The sequence below is a fragment of the Hesperophylax consimilis genome, chromosome 5, assembly GCF_061612785.1.
Source record: "Hesperophylax consimilis isolate HC1 chromosome 5, BYU_Hcon_1.0, whole genome shotgun sequence".
Taxonomy (NCBI): domain Eukaryota; kingdom Metazoa; phylum Arthropoda; class Insecta; order Trichoptera; family Limnephilidae; genus Hesperophylax; species Hesperophylax consimilis.
The window spans coordinates 7,588,075-7,610,741 of record NC_142840.1 but is presented as its reverse complement, the minus strand read 5'-3'; the positions used below and the strand labels follow the sequence as shown (position 1 = coordinate 7,610,741).

At 32.9% G+C, this 22,667-nt stretch overlaps 1 protein-coding gene across 1 annotated transcript in view; it reads right to left on the bottom strand.

Annotated features, from left to right (window-relative positions):
- cad (caudal type homeobox) overlaps nucleotides 1–20,844 on the bottom strand; it is a 39,749-nt gene extending 18,905 nt beyond the window's left edge. The window contains exons 1-2 of the mRNA XM_089632246.1: nucleotides 20,748–20,844; nucleotides 19,793–20,134 (exon numbers count right to left, since the gene is read on the bottom strand). Of these exons, the coding sequence (XP_089488372.1) occupies nucleotides 19,793–20,134; nucleotides 20,748–20,844 (439 nt within the window). The remainder of the gene's footprint in view (nucleotides 1–19,792; nucleotides 20,135–20,747) is intronic.
- Between the last annotated feature and the right edge of the window lie 1,823 nt (nucleotides 20,845–22,667).

The following is a 22,667-nucleotide window of genomic DNA, read 5'->3' as shown; positions in this document are numbered from 1 at the left end:
ATTAAACATAAGAGAGGAATAAAACGAATCAACGTAAATGAACAAATTAAAAGAAAAGAGAAAACAAGCAAGCACCTACGGAACATAGCAAAAATAAAAAAAAAATCTGTATTTTTGTGCAACTCTTTCAATGAACTCGGATTTTCTTGAGTTTATGTGTAACTTTCAAAATTTAACTGATTATAAATATTAAGAATAACAAGCGATAAAATAGCTACCCCTATAATTTTTAACAGAAAATATTATCTTTCAAAATAGGAAATGATGTGTCATAAATTTAGACTAGTAACTTTTCACTGGTCTGCGTTAATATATTATATTGGTTGCACAGATTGTTAGAAATTCAGCACTTACATTTTTAAATTGAATATGAGAACATAAATATTTAGAGCGACATGTTGATTTCCCAAAAGCACACCAAATGTCATAATTATTACCTACAAATGGCTGCAAAAAATAACCACCATCGGCAAAACCCTTACCGCTTTGTAGCTTTACTTTAAGACGAGATAAGTAAGTTTTTAAACAGGATTATTTTTAATAAATCTGTTAAAATTTCCATTCATTCAACATGGGCCATAAAGCATTTTGGGGACCTTGAATTTCCTTTTGAAATCGGTTTGCCTTCCAAATTTGACTTCATTGTGTCTCGTCTAAACTAAACCGTTACGGCAAGAAATGACTTTGTCTGACCGACATCATGGAAGGATGAACCTTTTGAGACATGCAGATAAGTGAAGCAGTGGACAACTTCTGTCATAATATCCCTACTATGTTGAGCATAAACGAAAAAAAAGACACGGTCATGAATGGTCAAAGTTGTTAATTAGCGATGTTATTCTTGTATATTATCATGCTAATTGTTGCAAGAACATAAAACGTCTATAGATATAATTATTTATCATAATGGATTAACTTTTTGACAAAATTAAAAAACCACATAGTTCATAATTTATTAAAAGTATTTTTTTGAAATAGATTTTAATTACGTATAAATTGTGGATAAAGTATGGATCAAGAATAGAAAGGGTGAAATGTTTTTTTATTAGTAAGCAGTTAATTATTATTAAAGAAATTTTTATTTAATTTTTTAACCATCTATCTGTGTACATACACTATTTTAAATTTATATACTTCGTTATTATCAACTTTAACCACAATACAGGCTAGCGCTTATAATTTAGTGAATAACATAAATTACATTATGTGCCGTATAGAAAGCATGCTTGGTCCGAAATTAACTACTAACCATCACACCGTTTCACTGCAGGGGTAGACAGAGTGGACGGACCGCCTAAGAACTCTGCCTTGGCACACACTAACGTCGTTGTTTCTTGACATGGCTTGACTCCAGTATCACGTCTCACGTCCCCGACTTATTTTACCATTCACATTTGCGTAATATCCTTACACTCCTTTCTTCGTTTATTTGCTCTTCGTGCCCAATCCATCAGAGCGTCCCTTTCTTAAGCTTACTCATTAAGCTTACAGTCTTGCACAATGTCTCACATTTCTTGCACGAGTGTACCTACATGTTTACACTATCATACAGAGCGAAATTGATTTGCTTTGAAATTAAAAAAGGACTAAATTTAGGAAGGTAGTTAATTTGCCATTAAATACCTACAAATCTCCTTTAAAATCTTTATTAAATACCTACAAACCTCTAGAATTGGGATATTTAGATCTAAAAATTTTTGTTTCTCTCTCTCTCTCTCAATAAAAACCCTCTCTTTTATCAAGCCGTATCAAAAACTGTCTCCCCTCCATTCAACATCTCATCTCTTCTGTCTGAACTCGACTTCAATCTTCAAAATAATTTTGAAATTTGGTCGTTTAAACTAAATTAATTTATAAATCCACCTTCCTCTCTCCATATTTTGAAATAATGGCCTATAATAACACCCTTGAAGAGTGAAAACTAGAAATATTTGAAAATAAAATATTCACCTAATATATTAAAAAAATGTTAATTTATTGTAAGTACGGACACTGCTTATTTGTTAAAACTAAACATTCATTTAATTTCATTTTGTTTGCATGTTTGAGATTCGATATATTTATTTAATTTAACAGTAGCAATACCGATCAAAACTTTTTAAAATATATAACGTGTGAAAAGGACAATATTCTCCCCAGAGTAAGAGCTATTTCCAAAAAGATTTAAATGTATTTCATTGAGAATGAGTAATACACTTTAAGATAGTTTTATTCATGTATGAAAATAATGTTTTTAGAAATGCGCCTGAAAAATAACAACTGAAAAGCGTTGGTTCGGAAAAAGTCGGAAGAAATAACGTGTAAGAAGTTTACAAATTTGTATTCCTGATCTCTAGCATACATACATTCTCTAGCGATTCCACCCAACTACTTATGATTAAGTCAAAATGCTATTGACTTGCCTAGCAATGGACAATGCACAATTTCAGCGGGAACATAACACGTCAATCAGTGTAATCGTCATCTAAATGCGTTAAAGATAGACGATTAATTTGATTCATTCATTTAATATATATACCTAGTTAACCCATTGGGCGCATTTTGCACCCGTGTTCTAAAATTAGTGATAAAAACACCCTAATATATTTGAACTTCCTTCTTCTGCGGGCGCTAGTAAGATTAGATTTTTAATGCTAATATTAGTTGTAAGTTTCTACATATGTAAAATATATATATATATTGTTAAGATATAAATATATTAAAATTAGCCAAATATTATTATCTGGCATTTAGGTATCTATACTGGTCATTGTCCAAAAGGGTAGGCGAATAATATGTACAATTATTTTGAGACCCATCTCGGTTTCAAACTGTCTGAAAACAAACAATGCCAACAAGGGTTTACTGAAAGTCATAAACTTCGGCTTTTTTATTTTATTGGAGGGGCAATTACTGCAAAATATTTCCAGGTTTTTAACCGATGCGACGAGAAGACACAAAGCCTCCAAACCAAACATAAACGCAAACCATTTTGTTGTGACCACTGTTATTGATTCTGAAAGACATTCTGAAACATTTAAGCAACATGGACCGATTCGTTTTTTGGCTATACAAAAATACATTTCACGATTGTAACAATTTTATCTGGGTATCTACAGATAATTTTTTTTTAAAGGATCTTTGCTTGTGTTGTAGGATGAATGAAACGAAAAAGCAACAACAAAAATATTGTCTAATTGGGAGGAATGCCGGCGGGTGTTTCAAACTAGTTCGAAAAACTTTTTTTAAACTTTCAATGCTATTTTGTGTGTACACATTAATTCAAACGTGTCCTCTTTAAAATGATTTTCTCTACCTGCCTATTCACTTTTGAAAGGCATCAGTAATTAAGCCGTGGGTTTAGCTTTTCTTAGGTCGCGAAAATAAATACGAATGGTATTGGTTGAAAAGAATAAATTGATTTTGACATCATTTTGTATTTTTTTTAATGAATTTAATGACGTTTTTCACAGAATATAATAATTAATATGGAATACACATAACTGTTCTTTTTATCGTAATAATAAAATTTCGGTTTTGTCTGTCGTACGTAGGTAATTCTGATTCAATGTATTTTTCATAATTGGAACTGTTCAGAGAAGCGATAAATTATTTCAATAATATAGTATTTTTAGCAAAAAATTATTTAAATTTCATCTTCAAAATTGAACTGATTTAATAGTAAATATAATGCGATGTGTGAATATAGGAAGTTTTTGTTATTTTAATTTTATTTACGTACATAAAACAGGCATGATGCCCAAAAATATACATACATGGATGTTTTAATACCAAGTAATAACAAAATGATAATAATAAAATAAAATAGTAACAAAAATATTTACTAAACAATAAGTAAACGTGAAAAGACATTTTCTTGAAATCATATAATATTAATATTTTTAAAATTAATAAGAGGCATAATAGTTAGACTGTTCTTGGTTTTATCCGTAAAAATATATAAGCATACGGAATCTACGTGATTTTCTCCTATAAATACAGGCGCCATTTTGATTTAGGTACCCCGAATGGCGGGACGAGTGTGGGTAGGAACCTTCCTTTGCACTAAAAGCTCTCGGATCGTATCAAACTGGTGTTGCCTGTATGCAAATGTGATCGCTTATCAAAGGTTCGGATCGCCGCACTGATCGCTCGATAGAGAAGGACAAAAATAAAACAAAAACAAAAACGAAGCGACCGAGAGCCGCTTTTGATTGGCCGCGGGAAGAAAATGTTGGATTGAAATTAAAAATGGCGGTTTAATGATGGTTGCGTGACCGAAGTTTATGGCGGCAGCTCGAAGGCATGCATTATTTTATAGACCATAATAACACCTCGCGGCCGAGGAGTGGAAGCGACCTGCAGCGAATGGGGGACAATGAGGAAGGGCCCGCTGCAACCATTAATGGGTACCTACCTGCGTTATTATTGCTGTCGAGCTTGATTGTAATTGTGGAAGAATTTGCAATTTATGGATGAAAGCACTTTACTGGCAGAATAGCCTGACAATATTTGATTCCTTATACTAAAGTCCTTGTAATCAGAAAATGTTGCTTTCATAATGTGATAGAATAGATGGGAACCTGAAGCTTTGGACTAAATTACTAGTAACATTGCTATCCTTTTTTTCATTATGTATTTAGCCCAGAAGCTCATTTTGTAAAATGATTTTAAATTTTCGTTTTCCTCGTAAAAATTTGACTGCAGGCCCGAATGAATTGACAGAGTTCCTAATAAATTATCAGTTAAAAGAGTTTTTTTAAGACGGCGGAACACTTGTTCGTACTAATACTAATATTGATATTAACATACCGATATTGCCACATTCCGTCATGAAATTAATTAGGGGAGACCTGTCCAAAACCGTATAGCTAAGGCAGAAGCTCTGTAGTTCAGTAATTTAAAATAAAATAATGTTGATAGTAATTATTTTTATTAATAAATTTAATAAGGAACAAAACATAATAGAAAAATTTACGAAAATCTTATTCGTAAATGTATTAAAAAAAAAAAACAAAACCTCTAATTTTTCCGGTTTTGCCCCGGGGGGTGGGTAAAACCGTATACCATATACAGTTTCTCAGTTTTGTTAAAATTATACACTATTTTGTTGGATTCCGCCAACTCGAATGCTAAGCTTCGAAGATCTTTGTAAGTTATCCCAAATAGGCGACGTTCCATGGTAAGAACGTGATCAACGAGTGATTTCGGCACTCCGTAGATTTCTGATGCTTTTAGGTAACCCATAGTTCCTTGGACGACACTCTTAATGGCTTTCCTAATTTTTTCCGTATTCTAGTCTTGGCTTGTAGTTTTTCTTTGGTAATTACGAGGCATGATGATAACGTCTGTAAACACATAAAAAAAATGCTTCGAAAATACTCCGGGTCAAAATCGTATACTGGCCGGTTTTACCCCGTACGGTTGTGCCCGAGAAACTTCTATTCACACATTCTTTCACAAATGTTAAACTTGTCAAGAAAATCACCCAAATGTTTTACTTAATCAAATTTAAAATATACATTATAATAGTATGTGATATGTCACTCGCCTGCAAATGATATATACTTCACCATTAATTATTTCAATATCCGTAAAATTAGATCAGATCACAGAAAAACTAAATAATCGTATTATCTCGCCAGCGGGCAGGCTTGTTTTGACACGTTTCTGCTGACTTGCGTTGATTTGTGGGCTTCACATGGGCGGAATGCGTGTCGGGAATATTTAAAGAAATAAAGCTTTTAAAGAGAAATACGGTTTTACCCCGGTATACGGTTTTGTACAGGTCTCCCCTAATAAAAGAACATGTGTTCTCGATATATTCTGAATGACCAATATTTTATCAGGAAATTTGCATGCTTTTTCAACACTATCATTTTTCACGGGTGCATTTACTGAAAATTTAAATGTGAGAAGGAGTAGGTACATACGCAAGGCTAACTCAATAAGAAAAGAAATTTGTAGTAGGTATTGAAATAAAAGATGTTCTTTTTATCGTTGGTAATGAAACGGGACAAAATGCGTAGTGAGCTTCTCCTTACATAAACATTCACTTTCATGCAACGTTGTTCACTTATTGAAAATATTTCACCAAACAAACAAAACAATAAAATCGTCTCCTGTTCTTATCTAATTATTAGGGGCTGAAGAAAAATATAGTTCAATGGTATGGGCGGTCACATAAATCAGATTGGGAATCTTTGGACTAGACAATGTTAAAGTTTTAATAGAGAAGTGGGAAGGTACCTACAATACCTAAATTTTATATATATATAACGAAAAAAGATAAATTAATTGTAGGATTCCCAACATTAGATTTACATGCGTAAACTATCATTAGTAATATTAATCGTAGTTTATTTTCGAGAAAGTAAAGATATATGTTTTTTTAAATTTATATAATATTTTGTGTGTTAAAGATTCAAATTAACAGAATAGGACATGTGGGTACCTACCTACCTAATTTAATTGAGGATAGTCCAGTGAATTTACGAATGGTTTTGAAAAAAGTTACCGATATAAAATATTACTAATTTATTAAGAATGTCTTCAGATTTAAAAACGAGACTGCAGACCCTTGACGAATGAATTGATGGGTTTCCCGTTAACAGGGTATTTTACTGAAAGTTTATCAGGAAAAATATTAATTAATTCGTTTAGGCCTGAAATCCTGTTTTTACCGGATTACGAATACTTTGAAGACGTTAGTAATAATAAATTACTAATTTTTCTCCGTACTTATTATGCAGTGTTTCAAATCATTTTCATAGAATGATGGGCTGTGAACTTGTTCAAACACCTGCTAATGAATGTAACTTATGTAACGGTTGTAGCATGCCTCATGATAATTAATCCAACACGTAATTATTCAAATGAAGCCATCCGGTATGAAATGATATTACTTTGTTTGCAGGAGGTTGGTTCATACAGATGTGTAATGTTGCATTCAGTGTGAGCCTAAACCAATGACGCACTACTGATAAAAATGTGTCTTTATAATAAATACAAAGAATTATATCGTAGGTATTACAAATTTTACATCGCCATCATAGGAAATATAACACACCAATAAGGGCTTCCCAGCACTATGTTTGACTTTTTACTTATCTATATAAATAAAAATGTTAATGTTCGTTTGTTCTAAATCTTAAATCTCCGAAAGTTCTTGGTTTTGAAATTTTGACACAACGTTTCATTCGAATACGCGTATGTTTTTAAATACCTTTACTACAGGGTTTTCCAAGTAGAGGTGTTATTTTGATATTCAATCGTAAAAGATCAATGGTTTCGTTGCTTGTGTGGCACGTAGCGTCGTCTTGTTGAAAGTAAACGTTGTCCAAATCAATACTATCTAATTCCGGCCATAAAAAATGATTGATTATCTCTCGATAGCGCAATCCATTCACCGTAACTGTTGCTCCAGCCTCATTTTCGAAAAAGTAAGGTCCAATGACTCCGCCAAACCATAAACCGCACCAAACAGTCACACGTTGAGGATAAAGAGGCTTTTTAACAATAACTCTTGGGTTTTCCGAGCCCCAGATACGACAATTTTGCTTGTTGACGAAGCCACCGAGGTGGAAATGGGCCTCATCATCACTCAAGATGATTTGCATTTGATTCACTCATGTGAATTTTAATAATTTCAATGCGTTGTTGAAGCGTGTATCGTTCCATTTTTATTAATGGCTTACTTGTCAAATGTCAAAAATGACAGCTTCAAAAGTAACACTCTACCGAAATAGCGGGTTATTCAAAATAACACCTCTTATTGGAAAACCCTCTATTTAGAGGTCACCGGTGGAAGGTAAAAACGAGTTTTTTTAAAATAAAACAGTCTGCAGGGTGCAGCAAAATTTTCATAGGTAATAGATTCCATTGATAACCTTAGTAACGAAATATCTACGACATAAATTTATTCAAGAAAATTAGTACTTTGAAGAGAAAATGCAAATTGTTACGAAAAACGTCAAACATTATCACAGGGTCTACAAAAAACACCTGCGTTAAAAAACACAGGTACATGCATTATGATACTGCCTTTTAGCAAGCCATGCGTTATAAAACTTTGTATTAAAAAAATCAACAAAGGCGAGGAATAATTTTTATATAAAGATAATTATCTACCGAAGACCTGTTAATATATTAGCAAAAATATTTCTCATGTTCTAGAACAATTTACGAGTACCTATGTACCTACTAAGCCAAAAAATAAAAAAGCAGTGAGTATTGTTTAAGTAAAAAAGCTAATTATATGGATAAGGAGTAAGGAGGTAACATATTTTACCATAGCAAAGGTATAAAATTAATAATTATGAAAAAATGTATAAATCAAAAGTGGTCAGTATCCAGTGGCGTGCCTCTGATGCAAAAATACTCTTATTTCCTAGGGCATGCACAGCTTTACGTTCTATATAGACTACGAACACATCCGTTCGATTTTTAATTTCCTCGAGATGTTCTAGAATTATGATCCGTTGACCACGAGTTTTACTGTTCTATATTTAAAGTTTTCATAATGTTGCAAGCAGGCAAAAATAACTATTCAACTTCTAAAGCACGCATTAAATATTCAACTTCTAAAGCACGCATTACAAATGAATGTGTAATTAATTAGTATCTTTATTTAGTTTAGTGTTCCATACCACTCGGGTCCAGTTGTGTAAAGTCTAGGAGTGACGGGGAGGATGTTAATGCAGATACTAGAACAAAGAAAGGGATGTGCTTTAGAGAAGGAATTAGAACATTCTAGATCAAATACTATTCTGTAACTACACATCAAGTGGCAAGGAAGGAAATATGGGAAACTATAGATCTAATTCATTAAATTTGTACATTTTGTTCTGATTTAAGACAACATGTTTTTACATGTTAGACGTCTTTAACTGCGTGCTAGACTTATTATTAGTATTATCACTATTTGTTTATCATTTTGTTATGTACAATGTGTGATTGAGGTCAAATTATATAATATAACTGAGCGTAGCAAAGTATTGTTTTAACTCTACTGTTTTGAATTTTGTCTGTCTATAAATTTATTTGTAAGTTCTGTTTACAGTTTAAGATGGTGGTCGTTTTAATGATTCTGTAAAATAGGCGTATGTACATATATAAATTTAATATTTTTAGTACCTACCTACCTGAAACAGTTTTTAAAAAATTGTCATTGAGATATTGACATTTCGTGGACAACTGTATAATTCCCTTTTTGAATTATATTGATTACAGTGGAAATTTTTTAAATTGATTTATTAAATAAGTGAAATAAGAAAAAAACTTTTTGTCGATGCGAGATCTACTGTTCACAAAACTACAAGTTTAATTCGTTTTTGTATAGACTGCAATGTGCCCACGTCGAAGATGGAGAGATTTTCTAATTCAGAAAACCTTCCTTTGTAACAACTAACTTTTCAACGGTACGAGAGAAGTTAGGCATTAAAAATGTCCAGTTCACAGTTTCAGATGGTGTTCAGTGATTTATGGTCACACATATATAAATATTAAAAAATAATTACATAGAGCACAAAATGTGTATTTACAAAATATCCACCACCAAAGCAGCTTTTGCTGAAACGGGTTCTTAAAAATCTCTTATGATCTTCTGTTTCTATGCATTACATATCTATAGGTCAAAATTCAAAGGTTTGGGGTATATTTATGGTATATAGTTTTAAGTATCTATTTAACCCTTGTGGTATGGCAAATCAAAACTCCCCACTTCCTCTCTAATTGTCTGAGATGGCGCAGCAGGATAGCACTTCGCCCACGTACAAAGTCTTTTGAGGAGAGTCATGTGGGTCTATCATTAATTACTGCGAGTAGAATACATCTTCGCCTTTGAAATAATCGAGTAATTTTTAGAAAAGTCTTTTTATAAGCTCAGAAAAAATAATTGAAAAGCCTATGAAAACTGCTTTAAAGTTCAAAATCTCCTACTTACGAACCCATTTTCGGTTATGATTTTATTGTATAATGTGGCAAATTAAGTTATTTATAAAATGATTGAAAAAAAATTAAATATTTATGCCTGAATATCCACAAAATAAAATGAAAGGCACTTTTTGGCCATGTTTTTTTCTAGCATAAATCAAAACAGGCGGGCCATCTACGTAAGGGTTGTTATTGATAGCATCTCAATTTGAAATATTACACGACGTAGTGCATCGCCTTAAAAGTTATTGCTATTTTATTTACACCAGTTTTAAGAGTTCGTTATTTATTATACTAAAAACCGATTTTGGTAAAGAAGAAGTCATATTTTTGTAAATTTTCAATATTATTATTTTTCAAAATCTTTTTATGAAAGCAATTTTGTCGTCTTAAGTTCAACAGTGAAAATTCTACTGTTTTAATTAATTTTTTTTCATAATATCTCTGGTGTGTAATTAATATATTTTAAGTACATAATATTAACTATACATAACTAACTAACTAACCATCACGCCCTCTCTCCGCAGGGGTAGGCAGAGAGGACAAAAAAACTCGATCTTGGCACACACTTCTTGCCTCATTCACATTCATACATCGTCTCAGACTCGAGTATCTGATTCACTTGAGCGTCCCCGACTTCTGCTATCATTCGCATTCGCATCATATATTCTCCTTACACTCCTTTCTTCGCTCATTATCTCTACATGTCCAAACCATCTAAACGTCCTTTTCTTAATCTTACTTATTACGATCACATCAGCCTTGCACTCTTTGCGGATCTCCACATTTCTCACACGATCTCACATGGTTTTACTACACATACACCTCAGGGGTCTCATTTTACTCAGTCTACTTTCATACTAGCTTGTAAATTTCTTGTTGTCAAATATCACTATAAAATAAAGCGGTCTATACAAAGAAAAAGTTTCCTTTTATAATATTGCACCGCATTCATAGAATTATCCAAATTATTATTTTTCTTATTATTTATAAAAAAAAATAACATTCAAATACTTTTTTTGAAGATACCTGCAAAATAAATTGAGAGATGCCATCGGCATACCGCACCTCTGTATTTCTTAGAAGTATAATATTGGTTACCCGGTAAGTACAAATTCTAGTAATTTAATAAGTCCACGACCCAAAATACGTCTGGGTTAGTTGTTACAAAAGATAATAACCTACTTATAAAATAACCTCAATTCTACTCTAGAAAAACCCGAATCGTGGAAATTTGAGATTAAGAAGATATTTGAATAATACGGTGAAATTACTGATCGCATTATTGACTGACATCGAAGAGGTATACAATTCGGGGAAGTGTGAACTTGTTGAATAATGTAATATTTCGTATTTGTAAAAAGCATTAACTTTGTGACATAATTTACAATAAAACAACACAAAAATCATCTCATTTCCACCGATCATACTTTTAATAAGGACACAGGGGTTAAAATTCTTCATCATAATATTAAAGACAAACAATTGGATAATTTAGAAACACATGAAATCAGAAAATCCCTAAATAATAAATCAGTATTGGAGAGTTGAGCGCAGAATTAGAAGGATTTATGCTTGCCATTCAGGATAGAGTCATTAATACTAAAAATTATAGAAAGCATATAATCAAAGATACAAATCAAATTGATGATTTGTGTAGAAAATGTTTGGCTTTTCCGGAAACTATAGAACATATTATTTCGGGATATTCTATATTAGCACCGTCCGAGTATACATTTAGGCACAATCAAGTTTTAAAAATAATTCACCAAAGTTTGGTAATTAAATATAACTCGATTGACTGCCGTAATACAGTACCATATTATGAATACGAACCAAATTCATTTTTAGAAAACGAATTTTATAAAATATATTATGATAAAACTATACTAACAGACCGAACGATTAGTCATAATAGACCCGATATAGTTTTACATGACAAAATTAAAAAAATAACTTATATCATTGATGTCGCTATTCCAAATTCCTGTAATATTCAAAAATCTGCTAATGAAAAAATAAGAAAATACACAGATTTAGGAAATGAAATAAAAATAATTTGGCATTCTCAGACTATAAAAATATTACCATTCGTTATTTCGGCTACTGGCATTATACCTAGCCCTCTCATTAAAAATTTAGGCGTATTAGATCTATCAAAAAATTTATATATAAAGATGCAAAAGTCGGTCATTTTGAATACATGTAGGATAACGAAAGATTTTTTGAAATATTATGTTGAGGGATCAGTAGGATTTATAGGCCCTGTTAGAAGTTCTACCGAGCCGAACCCTCTGATATGAAAATATCTGGAGTCGTGAATTATTTTCCCATTTGATCTCTGGTGAGTTGACGTGTTGTTCTTGTATTGTTTTGTATTTATTTTGCTAATATAATGCACTTGCATAGTGTTGACTGACTAGATAATCATTTGTGGAAAAGTGAGTGGAAGGGTTTAGTTTTTCCTATGGGGAAGATTTAACCCGGACATAAAATCGGAAGTAGATAATATAAGTAAATAATCAAATTAATCTATCACTTAGTCCGATTCTACATATATATATATTTTTAATAGGTACAGATATAAGTAGGTACGGTGGTGTTTTATAAATTACATATGGGTACAAAATATATTTACAATCAGAATCATAATTATAAGGAAAATATAATAACATTATGCAATAGATATATGTAATAGGATAGTAATTAGAAACATCTAAATAAAGTAGAGATGAATAAAGACTAATAATAAATATAAAGAAACGGAAAAACAGACAATTATTTAGTTAATTATTCCTGACAAGTATAACTTCCGTTTTAGTTTCAGTTGATGATATATTTTAAATTAGTCATTTCAATTGCAAAGTTGTTGACATAATTTATTCCTAATTAGTTGTTTTGCATTACTTTTTCATTGGTATTAAATTTTGGAATTTTGTTGTTGTATTGATATCTTTTTGATAGGTGGGTTTGAAAGTTTTTGATTATATTATCTATTATATATTTCCAGTTAAACGCTGTGTTCTTCCTGGAAATTTATAACCCCATTCCATTTTTTCCACCTCTCCTTCATGCATCTAAATTTCAATATTTTGTACCGTAGATATGTTTTAAATATTCTCCTGATGAAGGAAAGGTTCTTCCGAAACCGGTTGAGTATAAATAAAATTAAAGTGGTCAAAAACAGTTTATCAGTTCTTTATTGTAATTTATTATTTTATCCTCAGGGGGTCGATATCCTGGTGAGTAGGACAACCTGGTACCGACATACAACCTTTTCAAAACATGTCATGTTTAGAGAAAATATCTGAAGGTAGATAATAAAAATCTTTTTGTTGACAGCTTGTTTTCTTTCTTTCTTGATATCTTACGGTTTTTACACGAGAAATGCTGTGTTTATCATGTTAGCGAGGATTGTTTACGTTATGTCAACATCGTTTTAGATTTGGGGATGAAAAGGGATTCCCCTCAAAAACTTTAACGTTTCCATTATCCATGTCGGTAAATAAGATAATAAGCAACATCTTTGTATGTACCTGTTGAGATTTCAAGTAATTCAAATTATAGTTAAAAAAAAACAATTTCGTCCCATGGAAGTGTTAAGAGAGAATAACACATAAAACCGCAAACTGCTGAACGGTACTGGCTACAATGTCATCATGACTTGGAAACACAGACGCTGACCCGCGCGTCGTGACGTCAACAACGCCATAATCACGAACGTGTTGGTTTGAGTGATGAAACAAAAAAAAAATTAACTTGGTTAGGTTAGGTTTAATTTTTTTTTCATCGTTTCTAATGACTTTATATTACTTTTTAAAGTTGTGTTGATTGTCACTGTGTTGAGTTTTCATGGAACCCTTGGTATGGCAGCAAATCAAAAATGGCCCATTTCAAATTGTTTAAAAATTTATTCGTTAACATAAAAACAAAATAAATTGGCATCAGCACTGTCGTATTTTTTTTAAAACTGTAAAAATGCTCTATTTGAGACGCCCATGAAACTATCACACTATCAGGGGATACCACTGGCTCCGGTTAGCAGGAAGTAATTGGGACTCTTCACAGTTTTCATACTTATTTGTGATTCAAAAGAAGCTATTTTTTTATCCTCGTTCCGTGTACTTTCGCGTAATACATACTTTTCGCCACTAATTCTGTCGTTCTTCAATAAATTATCAAAATGTAAATATGCACAACAGTGTTCATAAACGAATATGAATTATGCACCGAATATTTGAACAGTCGTTGTAATGTCATTTCTTGCTGATTGTTGTGGCCAACTTAATATATTAGCGTACAAGTTTCTTGACAATTCATGGAAAAAAGGTACAGCTTTGCCTGTATGGACGACACGCCACTGATACACAAGGATCTAGGCCACCGTGTTTTGTGATATGAAACATATTTAGTATGTATATGTCTATCAAAACATAAGGCAAGCTTGCAGAAAGCAAAGCCCTTGCCAAAGCATTTGGGTCGAAATGTTAATCAATATTAATATAATCTTGATAAAATGGCCATTTAATTCTTCATCTCCCATTTTCCGTTGAGAGTGAAAATCCACAAATATAGCACCAGGGATTTTATTGGCCTCATAACCATTAAGCCCGTCTCAATGCCACCAACATTTTAAGGAACTTGGCGTAGCTTACGAAAAAGTCAATAGTAATATTTTTGTAATTGTTTCCAAGCAATGAATCAATTTCACCCTTTTTACATGTTCTTCTATTTAGTAAAAAAGGATTATAATACTAATCGTATTGAACAACTATTATTTTTGTAAATATAAATATTAATTACCAACCCATAAATATAGCATTACCTACAAAATTACAATGTTTTTATTAAATTCTAGAGATATTTTGATTACACTGCAGTCAGTAAATTTTAATTAATGTGTTAACTAACGATAGGAGCTTCATTGAAATATGCTAATTAGGATTTTCTTATGCAATATTTCATTCATTTTACATCAATTTTGTTCTAACCGCTATCATAGATGATTGCTTTAATTATTAATGTCATCAGATAACAGCAGGGTAACGCAACATTATGAAATACTATATATACCTGGCATTGCTGGGGGTCATCTTTTTATGATATACAATTCCGTAGTACATTATGTTGATGTATCTCATAAGTTTTAGCTAGAGTTAGCAATGTAAGCGCCAAAAAATATTTTTGTTTACGACTTGATTACAAAACATCGACTTTTCTCTACTTTCTAAAAATATAATATACATGTATTATATGTATAAACTTGTCAGAAGAAATTTTCTAAATGATAGTGAAAACTTTATCAAAATTAATTGCGTAGTTTAGAAGAACTAAGAGTATTAGAAGGTCGCGGATAGCGACTTTATTTTATACTATTTGGAGATGCAGTGGGTTTCAGAAAACTCTACGGTCAAAGTTGGAAATATTCGAAAACGTGCTGTCGATATTTTTATGTGAATACCACACGAGAGTCCCAACTCTATGAAGCCAACGGAGGTATATTTGAAGGCTGAACGAAGGGCGGAAGGAAGGAAATGGAAATACTTGGATATTCATATCTGGTCACCATACACGGCAACAAGTCATTTCATGCAACGTTTCTATTCTGATTAAGGCGATGCACTACGTCGTGTAATATTTTAAATTGAGCCGCTATCAATAACAATCCTTACGTAGATGGCGATAAGGTTTAAATTCCCGGTTAACATCATCCGCCTGTTTTGATTTATGCAAGAAAAAAACATGGCCAAAAAGTGCCTTTTATTTTATTTGGTAGATGTTCAGGCATAAATATTAAATTTTTTTTTTGATCATTTTATAAATAACTTAATTCACCACATTATACAATAAAATCATAACCGAAAATGGGTTCGCAAGTAGGTGATTTTGAACTTTAAAGCAGTTTTCACAGGCCTTTACATTTTTTTTCTGGGCTTACAAAAAGACTTATATAAAAAATTCTCGATCATTTCAAAGGTCAAGATGTATTCCACTCGCAGTATTTAATAAAAGCATCTGAAACATTTCTAGGCGACCAAATTTTCAAACCAAATACACATGATTTTGCATTAATACGTATGGCATCGCCTTAATGGTCTTTCAAATTTTTGATAGAATGACGATGTGGTTTCATGGATACATTAATTATTAATAATCTAAGAAATAGGTAGGTAGGTATTTAATTTGTGAAAAAATCGAAAAAGAAATACAATAAGTAACCCTTTGGTAGATATCTATCTAATATAAAAATACGAGTATTTGTGGGTTTGTTTTACAAATCTTCGGTTATATTCCGAGATTGGTGAAATTTTGCACAAGACAAGAGGACGGTCATTTGTCTACATGAGATTTGTGAAAACCGCCCCCATAAAGCTGAACAAAGCCCGGGCAGTATGGGTGCTATGGCTAGTTATACATAAAGCCCGGGCAGTGTATGTGATTTGGCTAGTTACACATAAAATACTTTTTTTAATTAGTCACAATGAATGAATTAGACGTTTTCGGTATGATTACTCTGTTTCTCAGAAACATGATAATGACTTTTTGCGAAGCTTCACACAGTGTGAACACTGCGCTATAAATAATATACAGTTGAATCATAATTAAATATTTGCGAAGTGTAAATCACCTGAGACAATCTCCTCTTGTTCTGTAATCAAATATTACTAATTAATAAGTTCAGTTTCGTGACACAACATTGCGGTTATATTTGTCGCATTTTAATTAACTCCACTACAAATGATTCAGTTAAAGTAATTTACTGCGTCGTTGGAGGAATAATTTTTTGAAAATGGTCAAAATACAGGGTGAGAACAGTTTAGTCTTTTCTTACCCATATTAAACGTTGGACTTTTAAGCCATAACTAGTTAAAATAATGCTTTTACATGAAGTGATTGACATTATGCCACAACATTCTCCTTGTTTCGAAGCATTATCCAAAATTAGGTCTGCTATTTAATAATTATTATTATTATGACTGATAGCTTTGGGAGGTAATCATTAGTTAGATAAACAACACATCTGCCGTAGGTTATTCGAAGTGGTTCGCTACATTTGGTTCTTTAGCAGGGGTGCCCGGGTTCATGGCAGATGCGTCTGCCCTCCAGGTGCGTGGTGGGTTGGTTGAGGGGGACCCTTTGACCTCTCCAGCAGGACAATGCCTCGCACCGCAGTGTAAGGTATATAATCAAAGTCCTGCACACACTAACCCTCAGATTCCTAGCCACCCCTCATACCATTTTCCTCCTAAGAACTTACTTGCCATCCTTAAAAAGACCCTCCACACAACATCCCCAGAGATGAAATGCACCCATGACATTTTTTTCGTTAGAGCATTTTGGTGGAGATAGTGTAAAAAAAGATGGGTAATGTTTCATTTTCTATCAATATTTTTGCCTTCCACTCTTCATCACATCTTCACCAACAAAGGTCTGGTACTTCATTTTTATTATTCATTAATCATATTGTACCAGTGCACGCTAATACCGAGGATATTCAGGAGTACTTTATAATCATGATAATCGACGAAGAAAATTAAAGTTTTATCGATTTTAAATTAATTATATATTTTTGTTTCTTTTTTTTATATCCTGCGAAACAAAGAGCAAAAGAAGATGTAGGTACCTTTTTTGTTGTTGTTAGTTTAAAATTTAACTATCAACTGGACGTAAGTAAAATTATAAACATGTATTTTTTCCTTGGCCATGATGAATAATTATAGTTTACTAATAGTAATTATATCAGCTCTGAACATCCAAATGAATCCAAGTCTTCCTGGACCCCACTCCATTTAGCCTAACAACGCACCACTTGGAGATGCTTTAGTCCCACTGGCTCTGGAGAGTTGGGCAGTAGCGGCTCGTGAATTTTGGGTTATTGATGTTATTGTAGCTTATAAAGATTTTTTTTTTAAATTGATTTTTGTATGAACATTTTTCAGGAAATCCGTGTGGAGCACGGCTCAACTGAAATTTCCTGAAAATCCTCATTGATTTTTAGAAAAAAAAATCCTTTTCTGTTACAACAACATCAGAAATTCCATTTTTAATAATATTAGCACTCTAGTACAACCAAAATTCACGAGCCGCCATTGCTCTTAGATAGTATTCACATAAAAATAACATTTACAAAATTACCCCAATTATCACAATCATGAGGCTTTACGGTCCCGAAAACACGGCGGGTAAAACTTATAGTATGATGGATACAACTACTTATTTATTTTATAGATATTCAATAATATTATTATTAGATTTATAAAAACAGTTTATTTAACTGTTTCTATAAATCTAATAATAATATTATTCAATATAACTATAAAAAAATAAAAATGGAGTTCCACAAATTAAACTTGATATCAATAAATATCTACTACTTATTTACTATAAAAAATATTGTGATGGTGGGGGGATAGGTATTGAGAACTGTCTTTTAATATTATGTTCATGGTTTATACCTGCTATTTAAAATACAGTCTGTGTGTTTAATTTTATATAATAATTAATAAACAGCTACCTTAAACTAGGGTAGTCCTAGAACAGGTATCTTAATTTCAGGAAGGTGGGTCAAAAAGATACTTTTGTGGGTAATTCTATACAACGGTTATTGTGGTTTCTGCGTTGAAATAATGTTACAGATTTCAGGTATGTATTCCTTGTTGCTAGGTCAGTCTAGGGCAAACATTGAAACAAGTAGGTACATGAAATATAAATAATTTTTTTAACATTCTAGAGAATTTATTTTTGTTGCTATGGAGACAGCATTGAATAAGGTGAAAATATTCAAACCCTTTATTTGAATGCTCTTTTAAGTGGGGAATTTAAATATTACCAACAAATAGGCAAGTACATGCAGTTAGTACCTAATTAGAATTATATAAGTACCTAGAAGGTACCTATTTAATATTGTTACATGTTAAAAGAAGTATTAGATAGTACCCCCCTTTAATTATTTAAGGTTTCGCTATAAATTTTAATTAATTTCAACATTAAAAATGCAGGATAAAGTGGTAGGTAGGTATTACCAGATTAATTTTTGGAAATCAATTTTAATAATTTCTTTCGCGGATGTAATTAATTACTATTAAAGTGATTAACGATTAATCAAGGAAAGATAATAACATGTGTAGGAGTAGGTAATTGTTACGTTTTATTATGAAAAGTATACCTACTTATATTTATACGTATTATAAATGAAATTAAGTCAATTATAACCAACAGATGTAATATTTTATTTGGAAGGTAGGACAGAAATATATTCATATTTAGGCATTAACGGTAGGCATTCCTACAAACTTAGCTAAATTCAAGATTATAGAAACAGGTACGTATCTTCATGGAAATTAATGAAGCGGAAAATTTACTCCATAGACGCAATTTAATTAAAATATACCCATTTAGCAAAATAAAATATTTAAAAAAATAAGTTTGTTTTATTAGGTAGGTATATCTAACGATTTGAATGTATGATGATGGGTGATATAGTACCTAGATATAGGTTATATTGGTGGGTTTTTAGACAGATTTGTAGACTTCGTGGTATTGGGTAATTGACTAATTAAATTTTAAGCGCTATCGAAGTGATTTTTCACTAAAACGTCGTTATGAACATAATTCGTTGTCAGTAAAATCAATAATTTGGTCATAATATTATGGATTTTTTTACTTTGACGTGCATTCATAAACAAGTATGGGTTGGTTCAGATTTCACTATCACGAATTTTCTAGTCATCGGGGTACAACAAAATCGATTCCTCTAATTGTTTATTCGGAGGTCCTTCTTGATTGAATAGAAGGGAGGTTCGGTATGATGTTATGTGGTGCAGTGGATAATATTGGAGAGGAAATGTAATGGGTGCATGCATTATGAGCAGCGACTAACCTGGGTTGGGCTGGCTCTGGTAGCTGGGTTTCTTCATCCACTCATAAGGGCTGCGCGGTGCCGGCGGGCGGTGGGCGGGCGAGCCAGGGCGGGGGCTGGGTGGCGCGCTGCTCGCCCGGTCCGGCACGACCCACTCCGCGCCCTGCCAGTGGTGCGGGTGCCCGGCGTGCGCGTGCCACGGTGCGCCCTCCTCCAGCATGGGCGGCTGATACCAGCCCGCGTGCGCGCACTGGGCCGCGGTGCCCTTCTGGTACACCCCCAGCGGATTGTAGTACGAGACCATTCCGTGACCGTAGTCGCTGAAAGATCTCACCCCGTAGGGGTCACCGATCTCGTCTTTCACTGTTACGTCCGCCACGATTCGTGTAGGAATATTGTCTGCACAAAACTACTACTAAATGATTTTATATCGTTTTACAGTTCTCTGGTCCTACGAATAGCTAATTAGACACTCAGTAGGTACACGAAATAACAAATAAAAACACTTCGGTCCAGTTAAAGTAATATGATTTTTTGAAGTTTGTTGTCTGTGTTTGTTTTCCGTTTTATGTTTCACTCAGTTTCAATTATATCAACACACCACACTTAAAGTCATATCAGAGTTATTTTAATTAGTAAGCCGTGATAAATATCATTATTATTAACACCGTATTGTAACTTAAAACGTTAGTTTCACAACAAATTTTTATTCAAGACAAAAAGTAAACAAACACTGTTTTGGAAACCGTCTGTTTTCATCGTTATAAATCACTGTTTCTTTGCACTGACGGTCAATATTATTGAAATTTATTGTTGTATATTACACCTCTATTCGACGTGAAATGAGCTCGGGCAGTGGATACGATTTGCCACAATTCCCGGGTAACAGAGGACAGGCAGAGTGACGGATATTCCTTGAGCCGCACCGACAGATCCCACCCGTGTGGCCCTAGCTTTCTTTATGAGGACTGAGTACTTGCCAATCTTATCTCTCCCCTAGCTTTCTGCTCTCCGCTCCTCGCAGGCGTGGTTTCTTCCACGCCAGCCAATAGCAGCGCATCATGGCCGCACATCCCCTCCACCGCACTTATTCCAACCAATGGGAGCTTAGACGGATTAAATTCACCTGCATGCCTGAAATTTGACTGAACTCACGGGATATTATGGATCAAATTAAAGTGACCGTAGGTATAATTTACGACGCTAGATGGTGCCGCGGATAAACAATTATTATTATTTTAATGCAGCCATGTTTTATGTTTTAATTCGAAATTTTAATGTATTTCTTGTGTATAAATTATTGTGTGATCGCGATAGGGAATAATCTTTTGACATTTAAAATAACCTTTTCGCTCCAAGTTTTATTTCAAAACATTACAATTTAATTGAGTTTAGTATCAAGAATTTGGAAACTATAGTTTTACTCGAATATCTAATATTAAGGTAATTCAATTTGTTACATCAATCTCTGTAAATATTTCCACATAATCTAACAATTTCAGTTACGTTTTCGTTAGATTTGTTCACAAAATGTCGAAAAAATAAAAGCAATTTAATATTTAGTTACCTACCTACCGATAAAAGAAATATTCTTAATTCGAAATCTACTGTCAGTTATCATTGCAAATTCCAAATCTTTTATCAACCTAGATTCAAATAATTAAAATATTTAAAAAATCATTTCTCCATTTTTTTCTGTTTTCCCATTCGCAGTTTTTCATGTTTTATCCACCCTTCAAAAACTTTTTCCGCGTTTCCCAGAATTATTTTTTACAAAGTTGGCAGCATTCCCTTGAGGGGCAGCTTTGGGGAGTGAAGGCTCTAGCGCCAGTGTTGCCACCTCTCCCACACACCCCCTACTGGAATCGGGAAATCCCCAGCGCGTAGGGACCCACTGCCTGTAGTGCCTCTAGGCAGCAGATTATCCCCAGAATATCAAAGAGATCTAGATTTCAGGGGGATCAGAACTTTCAGGATTTTGGAGAAACCCAATTAGGTACTTGCTACTAAAACACACACATATTATTTGAATTTTGAAATACTTAGGTACCTACTAGACTGTATTTAGGTAGGTGCCTACGTAATTGAGGCAAAGAACATGGTATGCAAAACACGTAAGGCGATGCACTACGTCGTGTAATATTTTAAATCGAGCCGCTATCAATAACAACCCTTACGTAGATGGCGATAATGTTTAAATTCCTGCTTAAAACCATCCGTCTGTTTTGATTTATGAAAAAAAAACATGGCCAAAAGTGCCTTTTTGTTTTATTTTGTGGATGTTCAGGCATAAATATTTTTTTTTCGATCATTTTATAAATAACTTAATTTGCCACATTATACAATAAAATCATAACTTAAAATGGGTTCGTAAGTAGGAGATTTTGAACTTTAAAGCAGTTTTCATAGGCCCTATACATTATTTTTTTCTGGGCTTATAAAAAGACTTATCTAAAAAAGGCAGGCATAAATATTTTTTTTTCGATCATTTTATAAATAACTTAATTTGCCACATTATACAATAAAATCATAACTTAAAATGGGTTCGTAAGTAGGAGATTTTGAACTTTAAAGCAGTTTTCATAGGCCCTATACATTATTTTTTTCTGGGCTTATAAAAAGACTTATCTAAAAAACACTAGATTATTTCAAAGGCCAAGATGTATTCCACTCGCAGTATTTAAATAAAGCATCTGAAACATTTCCAGGCGACCAAATTTTCAAACCAAAAACACATGATTTTGCATTACTACGTAGTGCATCGCCTTAATATAAAGATTTCTTTACTCATATATGCAATCAGTATCGACTTGATGAAACGGGAACATTCAGAATCGTTGATAGAAATAACTTTAGTCGTATTTGATGACCTGGCCTGAATAGTCAGGTAGGTACC